General features: G+C 46.9%; 1 protein-coding gene across 2 annotated transcripts in view; it reads left to right on the top strand.

The window, feature by feature from the left end:
* Positions 1–12,695, top strand: part of PRKG1 (protein kinase cGMP-dependent 1) — a 1,238,678-nt gene that overhangs the window by 83,957 nt on the left and 1,142,026 nt on the right. The window contains exon 1 of one of the 2 annotated variants that reach the window (XM_077755219.1): positions 2,733–3,043. The exons of the other annotated variant lie outside the window; for it this stretch is intronic. Coding sequence (XP_077611345.1) covers positions 2,733–3,043 — 311 coding nt within the window. Of the gene's footprint in view, positions 1–2,732; positions 3,044–12,695 lie in introns of those variants that run through there. 2 annotated transcript variants of the gene reach the window in all.

Here is a 12,695-nt window from a genome sequence, read left to right as displayed (position 1 = left end):
GATAAGCCACAGTTTGGGCTGGTTACTGGTAGGTGGCTTCTCTGAGGGCTGGGACAGAGAGAGACTAGCGAAAAAGCCTCTCGTGAGTTGACTCTGGTTGTGAGTTGACTATGGAATTCGAGAGTATGAACTCAGTTCCTTCAAAATTGCATGAATCTGTGAGTTAGCATTAACATGGAGGCTGCCTCCCCTGGGACAGGCCGTGGGCGGGCTCAGGAGAGGTTACTCCACTCCATTTCGACTGGTTAGTCACTGCCTGGGAATCAGAGAGTAACTTGTGCCTCATCTCTGAGCCTCTGGTTTACTTTCCCATGAGACACATAGTAAACTTGTGGAAATGTTACTACAGGACCTTGATCTTTCTCATAACATTTCCAGCATTTACCAAGATAGTAGCAAAGATGTTAAAAGAGAGAGAGAGAGAGAGAGAGAGAGAGAGAGAGATTGGGATCACTCAAAAGATGGAGATGCAAAACCAGGGCCTTCCAGATCCAACCATCAGTCAAGAACATCATCGAAAAACGTACTTAAAATATTTATTTTGACTTCAAGGATGGAGAAGCCAAGACTTCTGGATTTTGCATGTACGATCATAAAGTCGGGGAATCCAGTTATTCTTTTGGTAATATAGGCTAATATAACCAAATATATCTTGAATACTGTTTTTAAAGTGTAAGGCGACTGTAATAGCAGTGATGTGTTTTGGCTGCTTACTTTCTTTGCATGTTTGGTAGCAGGGTCCTGATTCTCAGGATAGGATTCCTCGTGGAATATACATTTTGTATCATAATAGTGAAATGTAGGATGGATACATCCTATAGTTGCATGTAGATAGGAGAGCTTAGTGAAAATGATTTAAATACCTCAGTGTAAAAATTTTCACTTGTATTCAAAATACCTGAATATATATATATATATATATATATATATTTTGTTTGAAGGGCTATTTTTTAATTTCCTTTGTACATGTTGACAGGCTTTCTCAGAAATGAAGAAGAATCTTCTTTGTACTGTGCAAAGACATTGAGTAACTCCATTTAAGCCTCAAATGAACCTTAAAACATAACCCTGCTTAGAAGTTGCCTAATGATAGCCCCTGTACCATTGCTTCAGGTATATTTTTAGATATAAACTCTCGGCCTCAGAACCCCTATATAGATCTATAGGAAAAAGGCATTCAGTTCTAAACATTTTCCCATGGGATTAAAGAATTCCCATAGGTTAAATAAAATAAGAATTTGGCCTCTTGCCTGGGATAAGGAAATTGTCACATATGCTCTCTTTAGAATAGAGTCCTGTACAAAGCCACAGTCCTTCTACTTGATTTGGTTTTAATTAAAACACCAGTTAGAACTATTTCACTGCTGTCAGTATTTGTAAATTACTCATGTTCTGTTCATTATGAATGAAAATGTTTCGGGAATTAACCACTTTGTGTATCACATTCTGAAGTAAATGTACTTCCCTGTTGGAAAGCAGAACATTTAAGTGTCTTCTATCATCTGATGCTAAGAGCATTAGATCATGATCTGAGTGAAAAATGTTTAGGATTTATATCCTTTGTCATGTATGCCTCTAATAACAAACAGATACACTTGGCGTCAAAATGTTTGTTTAATGTGCCGTTGGCTAACCTGTTTCTTGTATTCAAAAGTAAAAGCAAAGAATTTTTGAGACTGATATATTCATTCTTGGCTAAGTTTAGATTGCAGTGAATAGTTCTGGATTGCAATTCGATTTTAATGTATTTTCTATCAGCTTTGTTTTACTGTGAAGGAATGGCCCAGTAGAGCATTGGTTTGTAACATTGAGTGCCCAAGAAACTAATTAGGGCTGCTAAAAAAGATGCTATAAAGTTGGGCGAGTCGATGAAGATTTAGATAAACATTAGGAATTTAGGTAAGTAGTAAGTAAATATTTGTAGGTTCTAAACATGTGTTCAGGTGATGGGCGAATTCTCCATCCACAGAGAGCTTGCTTAGTTGCCATCATTTTAGGAACTACTAAGTGGGCGAGCTGAGGCGGCTGCGTGGAGGTGGGGTGGTATGGCGCTATGTTCCGCAGCCCATCTGGGCGCCCCCCTCTCCCTCTCCACAGTTTGCGTCCTGCCATTCAAGTGTAAGGATACAGTTCTAACGGCTTGGCTGCCAGAGATGGAATCTTTTTGAAGATCTAATTCCCTTTCACGATGGACTTTTTGGAGCTCAGCGATGATTTTTCCTGCGCCCCCCTCCGGTCCCCCACCCCGAAATAGCAAATGGCAGAAGCGAGGCCATCCATAAAGTCTTCCGCAGACACCGGCTCGGGTTGGGGTGGATAGCTGAGCGGCCTTCTAGGGCCCAGACCTGAAAGAGAGTTCAGGAGTGTGAGTTCGGAGGGGGCGGGAAGGGGGGCAATCAGCTGGGGCCGCAGAGGGCCGCCCGGCTGGGCGAAGAGCGCCAGAGGCCCCGCCCCCTCGCCCCTTCCCCAAAGGCACCTGCGCGCCGCCGGGGAGCCCTCCCGCCTGCCGGCTCGTCTCCTCCGGGAGGCAAGTTTGTGGTCCAGCGCCANCGGCGCCGGAGCGGCGGACTGGGCATGCTCAGAAGCCAGGGCTGGCTGGCTCCGGGCTCGAGTAGGAAGCGTCTGCACTCGGGAGGCGGCGGCGGCGACTTTGGGGAAAGTTGACCGGAGAGGGGAGCGAGCCCCCAGGCGCGCGGCAGCGGCCGGGAGGCGGCCCGGCGGCCCGGCGGAGCATGGGCACCCTGCGGGATTTGCAGTACGCGCTCCAGGAGAAGATCGAGGAGCTGAGGCAGCGGGATGCCCTCATCGACGAGCTGGAGCTGGAGTTGGACCAGAAGGACGAACTGATCCAGAAGCTGCAGAACGAGCTGGACAAGTATCGCTCGGTGATCCGGCCGGCCACCCAGCAGGCGCAGAAGCAGAGCGCCGGCACCTTGCAGGGCGAGCCGCGCACCAAGCGCCAGGCGATCTCCGCCGAGCCCACCGCCTTCGACCTCCAGGATCTCAGCCACGTGACCCTGCCCTTCTACCCCAAGAGCCCACAGTAAGCAGGGGGAGCGGCGCCCCGGCGCTGGGGAGCCGCGGGTCTCTGTCGTGTGTGTCGGCCCCCGCCCCTCGCGCTTGCCATGTCTGTGCTCGGGCTCCGAGATGTTGCATTCGTTCTAGCGGGCGCTCCTCGCGCGCCCTGCACGCTTCTCCGAGCCACGCTCGCTGCACCTCCGTCGCCTTCCTGTCTTTGTCAGATGTCAAGCTGTTTTTCAAAAAATAGACATACACGTTTATGTGTGCCACCGCTGTACATAGTTTGAACGCACCCCAGGTGTGTGTCCGGCCGTGTGTGTGTGTGTGTGTGTGTGTGTGTGTGTGTGAGCGAGCGAGCGTGAGAAGAGGAAGAAAAAACCCCGTCTCCCAAATGCCCTGGCAAACCTGCCCAGCCGGAAAATCCTAAATGCTAGGCTCATCAGACTTGAAATGCGTCTGTTGTCACCCTTACTTTCTCTGCTCTGGTGGCTCTCCTGGATTTCTCTACCTGCTGGCGACAGTCGCCCGCACCCCTCAAACCTGATGTGCTGTCATCACCAAAGTGTCAGAAATAAGCAAATACGCATATAAAAGGGAAGATTTTTTTTTTAATTTCTCGAATTGGATGGTATTTACAGCCCGCAAATGGAAGCCTAGTCTGTTGATTGAAAAAAAATGTATATATTTTTTCTCATAACACGAGAGGGAGATGGTTGCTTATTTTCCTTAAGGAATTTGCATAATGTTGCCGATGAGGTGCCGGGGTCTGCAGGGAGGGCTGCGTGTTTCCGGGGTCCAGTGTGAGAACTACACTTACCTTTATTGACAGCACGAACACATTGTTTCTCTTACTCCTGGCTTCTGATGCAACCGCTGTGGTGTGGTTCCTGCCTTTGGAGAGCTGTGTTCTGATGTCAGTGGGCTTCTTAACTTGGGTAGAAAAATTGAAGACAACTTGTTATACCCCGCTCAGGGCAGGGACCTTAGGGAGAGCAAAGTGGCAGAACTACGAGATTAATGTAGAATGAGGGAGAGCACCCAAATGGATGGTGTTTGTAATGGATAGATAATGCCATAGCGATAAAATGAAAGATTTTGCTACTCTCCTCCTGACTACATCACACTGGCTGGATGACACGTGTTACATAATAATGCAAGCTTCCTTGGAACCCTTCGCTTCATAAACACAAGGAATTAATATAAGGAGACGGGGCACACATGTGGTTGTCTCCATCGGTATTTATCAGATGTGGGGGAGCTGTCGAGCGCGTACTAATTATACTTCTGAAAACTTAAGAGTTATACCTTCATCTGTTGGTTGCCAGAGAGCTTTTGCTGTTCCCCACGCAGGGTTAGCTTCAGAGGGAGTTTGTATTCTCCGAGAGTGTGGGGAAGAAACAGTGAGGATAAACATTTCTGAGATTCTGAACTCACCAAGTTGCCCTGATCAGCAGACTTAGATCTGCCTTAGAAACCTGGACGATTCACATCTATTTTAACTTTCTCCAGTAAATTAATTTGCAGTCTTGACATGCTCGCCTGTTTTAGCTAACGAGGTACGTGGCCATCTCTCCTGGGCCAAGTTTTGCATAATGAAAAAATAACTCAAAGACAGCTCTCTGCATTCTTAAGCATTGCATAGGCTCTCATTTTAGGATCTACAGGACTTTGGAATAACACAGAAAAAACTCCACTTTTATAAAAAGACCATTTTAATAGGTTTTACAATGAAGCATGATCAAGCCAGCTGATAACTCCAGTTAAACATTCGATCAGAGCATGTCTGAAGGAATACAGGCAGTAGGAATGAGCTGCAGAATGTGGTAAGTTGTAGAAGTCTCTTCACATGGAGGACAGCTAGATGTTTGTTTTTTTTTAAGTCCAAGGTGGAAACTGAAATTAGTGCGGTGGCAAATAAGTCACACCATTCTTTTACAATAAACGTTTTATCTATGGAACAATGCTGTGCATTCTGATATTTATTTAATAACTTGTGCTTTAAAGAAATCAGCTTTTAAGGTATCACCATGATGATTTTGGTGATTCTGAGGGATTCTATTGAAGAAAACGATAGAATGTCTTCCAAGCTTGAATAATTTTGGAAAAACATCTGTTCTTTTTTCACACTTACATAAAGAAAACGAGAATAAAATTGGCTCAAGTGGCCGAGTGTACCTTTCTTGGAAGAGAAGTTACATTGTATGCAAAATGATTATACCTGTGGCTGAATGAGTGTGCACTATGGCTCCACAAAGGATTCGGAAGATTTGCCAAACCAACGAAAACTTGTTTGAATTTCCATTTATCTGACTATGAATAATTAGATTATACAGACTTACTGGCAACAAGTGTTTATATTTCAGTTTCAGTGCAACTTAAATTTAGTTGCCTTTCTGAAACTCACACACAGATTATTGTGAGTTCGAGTTAAAAGGAAACCGTCTCCGTCGCTGAAAATGGATTTCAGATTCACGTTCGTGGGAGCGTTCTGTTCTCTTTCCATCAGCTGTAGGAGACTGCCCAGCTCACGTTTGGTTCAGTTATCTGCTACATGCAAATATGTTCACTTTTTGGTTACTGAGGTTACCCTCTAAGGATTATAATTTTTAAAAAACTTCCTTTATTTTTTTTAGTGATTTCTGATCACTTAAAAACAGTGTTAAAATAGTGTAAAATGTCAATTATTGACCTGACTTGTTTTAACATTTTCAGTTTGGAATTTTCCCTGAGAGCTGGGGGAACTGGGGGGAAGGCTCATTCAGAGCCTGGGAGCCCCGCTGAAAGTGTGTGCGTGCGTGTGTGTGTGTGTGTGTGTGTGTGTGTGAGTGTGTTGGGGGCAGGGGACCATCCTTGTTTGTCTCTTTCACACCAGCATAGAAATAGCCGTTAAGCCCTATGTGTGTTACCAACGTGAAGTAAAGAACTGTTGTGGAAATGGCACTATATTCCCCTGCTACGAGAACGTAAAACTCTTAGGCTATATGTTTTAAAATAAATTGAGCAAATGACCCCTTAAAATGAAAAAAAAAATGCCCATTTTATGAGATCAGATAGTCTGTTGGTTATATATATAGGATGATTCTTATGGACTTTTAAAGTACTTTTATTGCAGGATCTTTCATGCCTGAAAACTGACTCTCTAGTAGGCCGGAACACTTAGTGTCTGGTGTTTTGATGCTGACCCTTTACCTACTGTAAATATTCTCAAATCTTTTACATTCTGCTGTGTCAGCCTTCCCTGTCATCTTAGTTGGATGGCATAGACTTAAGTTCCTGTAAAAACTTGTTAGTGTCTCTGGATTTTTCTTCAGCTGGTGCTTTTCACCCCAGAGGTAACTTAATTTCAGAGAATGATGATGTGTTTTATAACATTTTCCTCTTGGGTTGTGAAATACTTGGGAAGAATAGAGGACTAAAAGAAGTATATTTTCTTATTTTTAGGGAGGTATTGATTTTTTTTTAATTTGTAATATTTATTTATTTTTGAGAGACGGAGACAGATCATGAGCAGGGGAAGGGCAGAGAGAGAGAGAGAGGGAGACACAGAATCTGAAGCAGGCTCCAGGCGCTGAGCTGTCAGCACAGAGCCCGACTTGAGGATCGAACCCACGAACTGTTAGATCATGACCAGAGCTGAAGTCAGACACTTCACCTGCTGTGCCATTCAGGTGCTCCAGGAGGCATAAATTTTTAACCAGCTCTTATAGGATCTTTCAAACCTGGGCAATAGTACATCTCAAGAGAAATAGAACCTTCCTAAAGGCTGTATGTTAAATTTTGTAGGAAAGTGGAGAGAATTCTAGAATTTTGTTTTCATGTTAGATGGGATATTAAAATGTAGATTTATTCAAAGGTAGCAATTCAATGCTAGTATGTCCTGCAGCTCAGTTCGGTACTCTGATGGGCTGTCTGCGACATGCAGCTAACCTGGGGGGTTAGAGGGGAGCGAGACATAGGCCTGGCATCCAGTGGGTATTCTATAAAGTACAGAGAACATTAAATCACAGAGGAGGTACCTAAAGGAGTTGGCAAAGTAGAATTGTGCTCATTGCATTTCATGGTATGGGAACGTGTCTTGGAGGCGAGGTGTTTAAAGTGGGTATTTGAGGGGCCGCCTGAGGCGAGCGATCAGGGGAGGAGGGGGCGCTGTGGGAATGGACAGGACCATCCGGTGGACAAGACACATGGGGGAGTGACAGCAACAAGTGGTGGTTCCAGAAAACCGTAGTGGGAACTGAGGAGAGGCACGTCTGGGCCCCACAGAATGAGAACCTCAGTTTCAATTTTGTAAAGTAGGCCAGAGGGCGTTTCTGCTTGTCTTTAGAATGTTCAAGAAACAGGTGCATGTATGTGCGCTCCACCCGTCAAGGACCCGGTGGTCCCCAGCAGTAAGGCTCTGAGTCTCCGGAAGCCCCTCAGCCCTGCGCCTCCTGGACCCCACGGTCCTGATGATAGCTATGACTGTCCCAAGGAGGCGAGACTTTGATGGCACCGAGTCACAACTGGTTCACACCCGCCCAGGGATGGAGTCACACTTCTAGAGAAACCAGCTTTCTCTTTCCTCTCACTTCACAGCCCTCCCCTGGAAGATCTCTCAAGTTGTGCCTGGGACACACACTGTAGAGCCCTTTGGGACCTCAGGGAACGGGGCCCGCGGTGAAAATTGAACCCGAAGTTGTTTTCTGAAACTCCTCTTTCTGGTTTTCGTGGAGGAGTCAAATTCCAACTTCAGGCAGGTCTAATAGGCTGTCCAATTGCAGGTGGATCGCTCATTTGACCTCACGGGCCGTGCAGTTGAATTGAAGCAGTGGGAAGCTTTTATAAACGTGGAGGAGACCAGGTTCCTAAACTCTGTTAGGCTGTTTTGAAACACGGTCCAGTCTTGCGCCCCTGAAATGGGGTTTCACATGAAGGAACGGACAAGCCCTGGCAAGGATAGAAATGGGCGTCCTCCTTGCTCCACTTGGGTCCCATGTCCACACTCCAGCCCTAAAGAGTTGGGCACACGACGTTTCTGTTGCCGTTTGGAGGTTATAAGGCGTACAGACACATCTTCCCCCTGCCTGCTTAGCAGTGGAGGGTCTCCATGGTCTCCTAGCAACCGGATTTGAACACCAGGCTGCTGCCCTTTCTGCCAGGGGTACCGCTGCCCATCCGGGGTGCCGGGCCTGCTGCTATCACTCAGCCCCTCCGACCGGAACCTTCCATGCCCAGAGAGCGCAAGACGATGTGATAAACAAGCACGTGGCCACCACAGCGTTTCCCGGGACGCGTCCAGCTCTATTATGCAGTCACATCGGTGGCATTTTGCATCCCAGTCTGAATTGTTGAGCCAGCACCGTTTGCCACTGCTTCCCCGACAGCTCCCCGTCCTTCCTTACCACCACCCCCCCAGCCTTCTGACACCAGTGCTCTCACCATCTCCCATAATGTCCGCGCTCCTAGCTCTCTCCTTCAAGTTTGTTTTCTGGAAAGTTCGATGTGTGCAGCCTATTTTCACTCTCTGATGATGATTGTGAGAGTGCAGGAACGTTTTCCCCCCAACACTGTTACATCAGCGTACACGGTGGCATGAAAACCGCGGCTGCACAAAAGACGTTTGACACAAGATGGGACTAATCATATCCTCTCCAAAGGGTCTTGTTTCTGAATGGATTTTATAATCAGAGTTATTAGTATGAAAAAACCAGAGCCCAGTGGCAAGAAGAGGTGTGTGGGGGGAGGTGGTGGACAAAATGGAGATTTGGGGACATGCCCAAGGGCAAGGCAAGATCAAGATGGAAAGGAAAGGGCGAAACCAGATGAGCATCGTTAGAGGGGCGCCATGTTGCACACACTGGAAGGAGTGATGGGTTTTGTGGGCGATGGCCGGGGACTAGAACAGCGTTTACAAGGAAGATAGCCCTTTGGGGAGGAGGCGCTGGACTGGAGCACATCAAAGGCTTGCTTGCCTTCTCTATGAGTGAGAGGCATCTGGGATTTGGGCGGAAGACCATTAAGATGTTTCCCTTTAGACCAAGGCTTGTTTTGAGTGCCTTGTATTGTCCCTTTGAAACATCCCTTAGTCTGATAACAGGGAGGACTTGGTGGTGTTTGTGAAGCTCCTAGTGGAGAGGAAAGGATGAGGAGAGCGAGCTGGTGCATCGCGGTTTCTGAAGTAAGGGGTCAGAGTGGCGCTGCCTGCCTTCCTTGTGATGGCTCACACTTATTGAGCACTTACTCTGTGTCCCTGTGCTTCCCACAGACTGTCTCTTTTATCACTCGAATGGCCCTCTGAGGGAGACTGCAGATTATCCCCATTTCACAGCACCGACCGACAGGACACTGAAGCTCTGAGAAGTGACTTGCCCAAGGTCACACACTTTGTAAAGGGCTGAGCCTGAATTCAGACTCGGGAGGTGACTTCCCTTGCCACGAGACTTTTCTCCTTCCCAAAGGGTTGTGGGGTTTAGGCAGTTGTGCCAAAAACCCACTGGATAGCATATGGGCTCTTCTTAGGGGGAGCATGTGTTCACCAGTAATTAAATAGGAAGCAGAAATACTTGAGAATAAGTGGAAAAAGTAAGAAAGGCTGGTTCCCAAGCTGCACGTTAGAATCATCTGGGAAACTCTAAAAAATATCCCGTGCCTAGGTTTCACCCCCCAGCCAATGGAAGGAATAATGTGTGGGACCGGAAGCCCCCGTCAGGAAAGATTTCCCCAGGCAGCTCCCACGTGAAGGACCAGGGTAAACTTCTCACTAAAAGAGTTGACCGTTTCTATTGGTAAAAATCTAAGCGCTCGGGACTTACAAAAGCAGTACAGGACCCTTTTTTTCTTCTTCCAAGTAACAGGTATACACTATTTGGTGTCGTATGGTTTATTCTCCCACACAGGTAATCGTGACTCTATGTGGCTAGTTGGTGCCCAGCCTTGGCTGCATGTTAGAATCACCTGGGGAACTTTAAAAGTACCTTTCCTGGGGCGCCGCCTCCAGAGATCCTGATTTAATTGCTCTGGACTGGACAGGGGGGCTGGGTATATTATTTCGGCTCCGGAGATGATTCTCATATGCGGCCAGTGCTGAGAGCCTCTTGTGCAGGCCACTGAGGCTCAGTTATTACAGGCTCCTTGAATTCCCATTCTTTGGGAAAGCACCTTCCTTGGTCCGTTTTAACCAAAACGGATGCCCACTCGCTGTGAAACGGGGCAGTGCAGGCATCTGCACCTGTTGGTCTGCCGGTGCCGCCCGGGGTCGCCTGCTACGACCCGGGCACACAGACCTGGCAGGAGCTCCATTCGGAAGGTAGGTGTGCTTCCTCTTTGCTGGCACCCCTGAGTCCTGGCGGCTGTTCAAATATGACACACATGAGGGTCGGCCGTCATTGCAAGTGCTTTCCACCCACTGAGGGCTGCTGTCTCCTGGGCCAGTGAGACTGTTCCCTTGGGTTCCAGAGACTGGTACAGAGTGTTAAGTGTATGAGGGGCAGACACGCACGGACCCGCTGGAGGAGTAGCCCTGGGCCGGTAGCCTCTCCTTCTGGTATGTGACGTCTCCGCAGCCAGCTACAGTGTTTTTTTTCCAACAGATATTTTATCCTTTTAAGGCAAACAGCCTGTGCTCCGGCTGAGGAGTACTTTCCAAAGAGGCTTCAAAAAGCAGAGAGAACGCATCAAGCCCTGAGTCCCCTTTCCAGACAGTTTGGTTTGAGTGGACAGATCTGGGCCCTGCTGCCGGCCAGCCGAGAGGTCTGAGGTGACACCCAAAAGCCGAGAATCTTCTGCATCCCTTGGGCATGCTCCTGAGGGGGTGGGGGTGGGGTTAGATGGGAATTCCCGCACCTCCTGGTCACAGTCCCCGAGCTGCCCCTGTTCCTAGCTCTTTGCGTGTCCCTGCACCTCTTCTTCCTTCCGTTGTTGGTAAAAAACTCTCAAGATGGTCCTCATGGTCTCTGACAAGAGCCTATTTCTGTTTGCAGTTTCATCATCTCAGGTGAGGATCATCCAGTATAGCACTTTATATAAGTGGTGAAAATAGCTAATAGCAAACAGTTTTTGGTAAAAAAGGATCTTAGAATGGAACTCAGCGAGCTCTCCTGTCCCTTCCCCCCTTCCTTCTAAAATATGAAAATGTATTCAGCCGACGGAGAGCCTGTAAACGCAGAGTGGATATAATAAGGCTGCCCAGGGGTTTGGGGGCATTAATTACGTGGGGAAGTTAATCGTAGGGAAAGTAAACACTTTCATTATGAATCCAGCTTCATGTCATGCATGTGGTTATTGGGCCCAAATGGGCAGGCTAAGAAGGAATTAAGCAACAATAAAGAAACATGGACAAAGACATGTATTCACTTACTCGGTTTAGAGGCTTGAAGAGGAATGGCCGGCCCGAGCTCAAGGTAGGCCGCTTGGAAAACACGTGTTAGGGTTCTTCTATTCCAAGATCCGAAAGGATGGGTGTTCATATTGGGGGGAAAATCAGTGACAATTTAGTGTCAGTATATATCAATTGTGCCAGCACCAAAAATACAATAAATTAATAAGACGTATCTTTGCTGCTCTAAAGATCATAGATGCTAATTAAATTTCACAAAAACTGCTTTAAGATCCAGGCAAGTTCATTGACTTCTACACAGAGCAGTAGTGACTTAGACACTGGAAAAAGCACAAGAAAACACCTTAAATTATTAAGATGTGTCAAAAGTTGGTCTCCTAATGCTGTTGACTGTCTACTGATCAGCCTTAGTTTCCAACTGCTAGATGACACCCGCTCTTTAGGAATATCTCTGTATTTCTCAGAACATGAAATAATTACGGTATCAGCCAGTCAGTTTAATTTGACTAATGGTATTCAGATGTCAGTGATGACAAATACACCTTCGTGAAGTGAAATAATTTTGCTGTTTTCTGACGCTGTTGCATTATGGTAATATCCCACTTTCACTGGATCTGGGCCAAGGAATAACGAGATAACGTGCGGGGGAAAACCGTCTCCTTTCTGGATATACTGTATGTCATCTTAATGGCCCAACTCTATTGATAAATTATGGCTTTGTGCTTCCAAGTCTGGACTGAGAGGAGAGAAAAAAGGGTTGTCAGGACGGGGAAGAAGAATATGCGATTCTGAATTGTGCCCCTCTGGAATTACCGCCACTGATGGGCTGGAAGGTGGCTCGACCACACTCTTGGCTCTGCAGGTGGCTGGCAATCACGCCCGCCGTACAAGCCTGCACAGCCCCACGCATCCGTCTTCATGAGACGCACTGCGCCTAAATCACCAGTGACTGAGTAGCACATTTTATATTACGGCGAGGCAGAAACAATGGCCCCGTATTACTCTTGTGCTGGTTTGACAGGGTGTCACCACAGCTTTTACAGAGGAATATTAAACATCGGAATGTGACAGGTACCATTTTGCTTGGCCTGCAATGGCAGCTCATTATGTCCACGGGAGGAGAGAAACAAGAAAAGATACAGGGCAATAAACCCCTGCGTGTCTGCTGCTGGCACCGTCAAGCCCAGAAGTCTCATGATCTTCATTGTAGGTAATTGCTTACCCTCTTACCCAGGAGCTGAGGATAGCGAAGCTTAGAAGAATGAGCTCGCAGACACTCAGTAAAATTAGTTGTGTTTTTTTTTTTTGGTTGGAAGATCCATTCAGTAAATCCCTCCTTATTTTGAGTAAATGCATTTTA

Source organism: Crocuta crocuta, unplaced genomic scaffold (genome assembly GCF_008692635.1).
Source record: "Crocuta crocuta isolate KB4526 unplaced genomic scaffold, BGI_CrCroc_1.0 scaffold2, whole genome shotgun sequence".
In the NCBI taxonomy this organism is placed as follows: Eukaryota; Metazoa; Chordata; class Mammalia; order Carnivora; family Hyaenidae; genus Crocuta; species Crocuta crocuta.
Note: the sequence above shows the minus strand (reverse complement) of the source record. Positions and strands in the feature narration are given on the sequence as shown.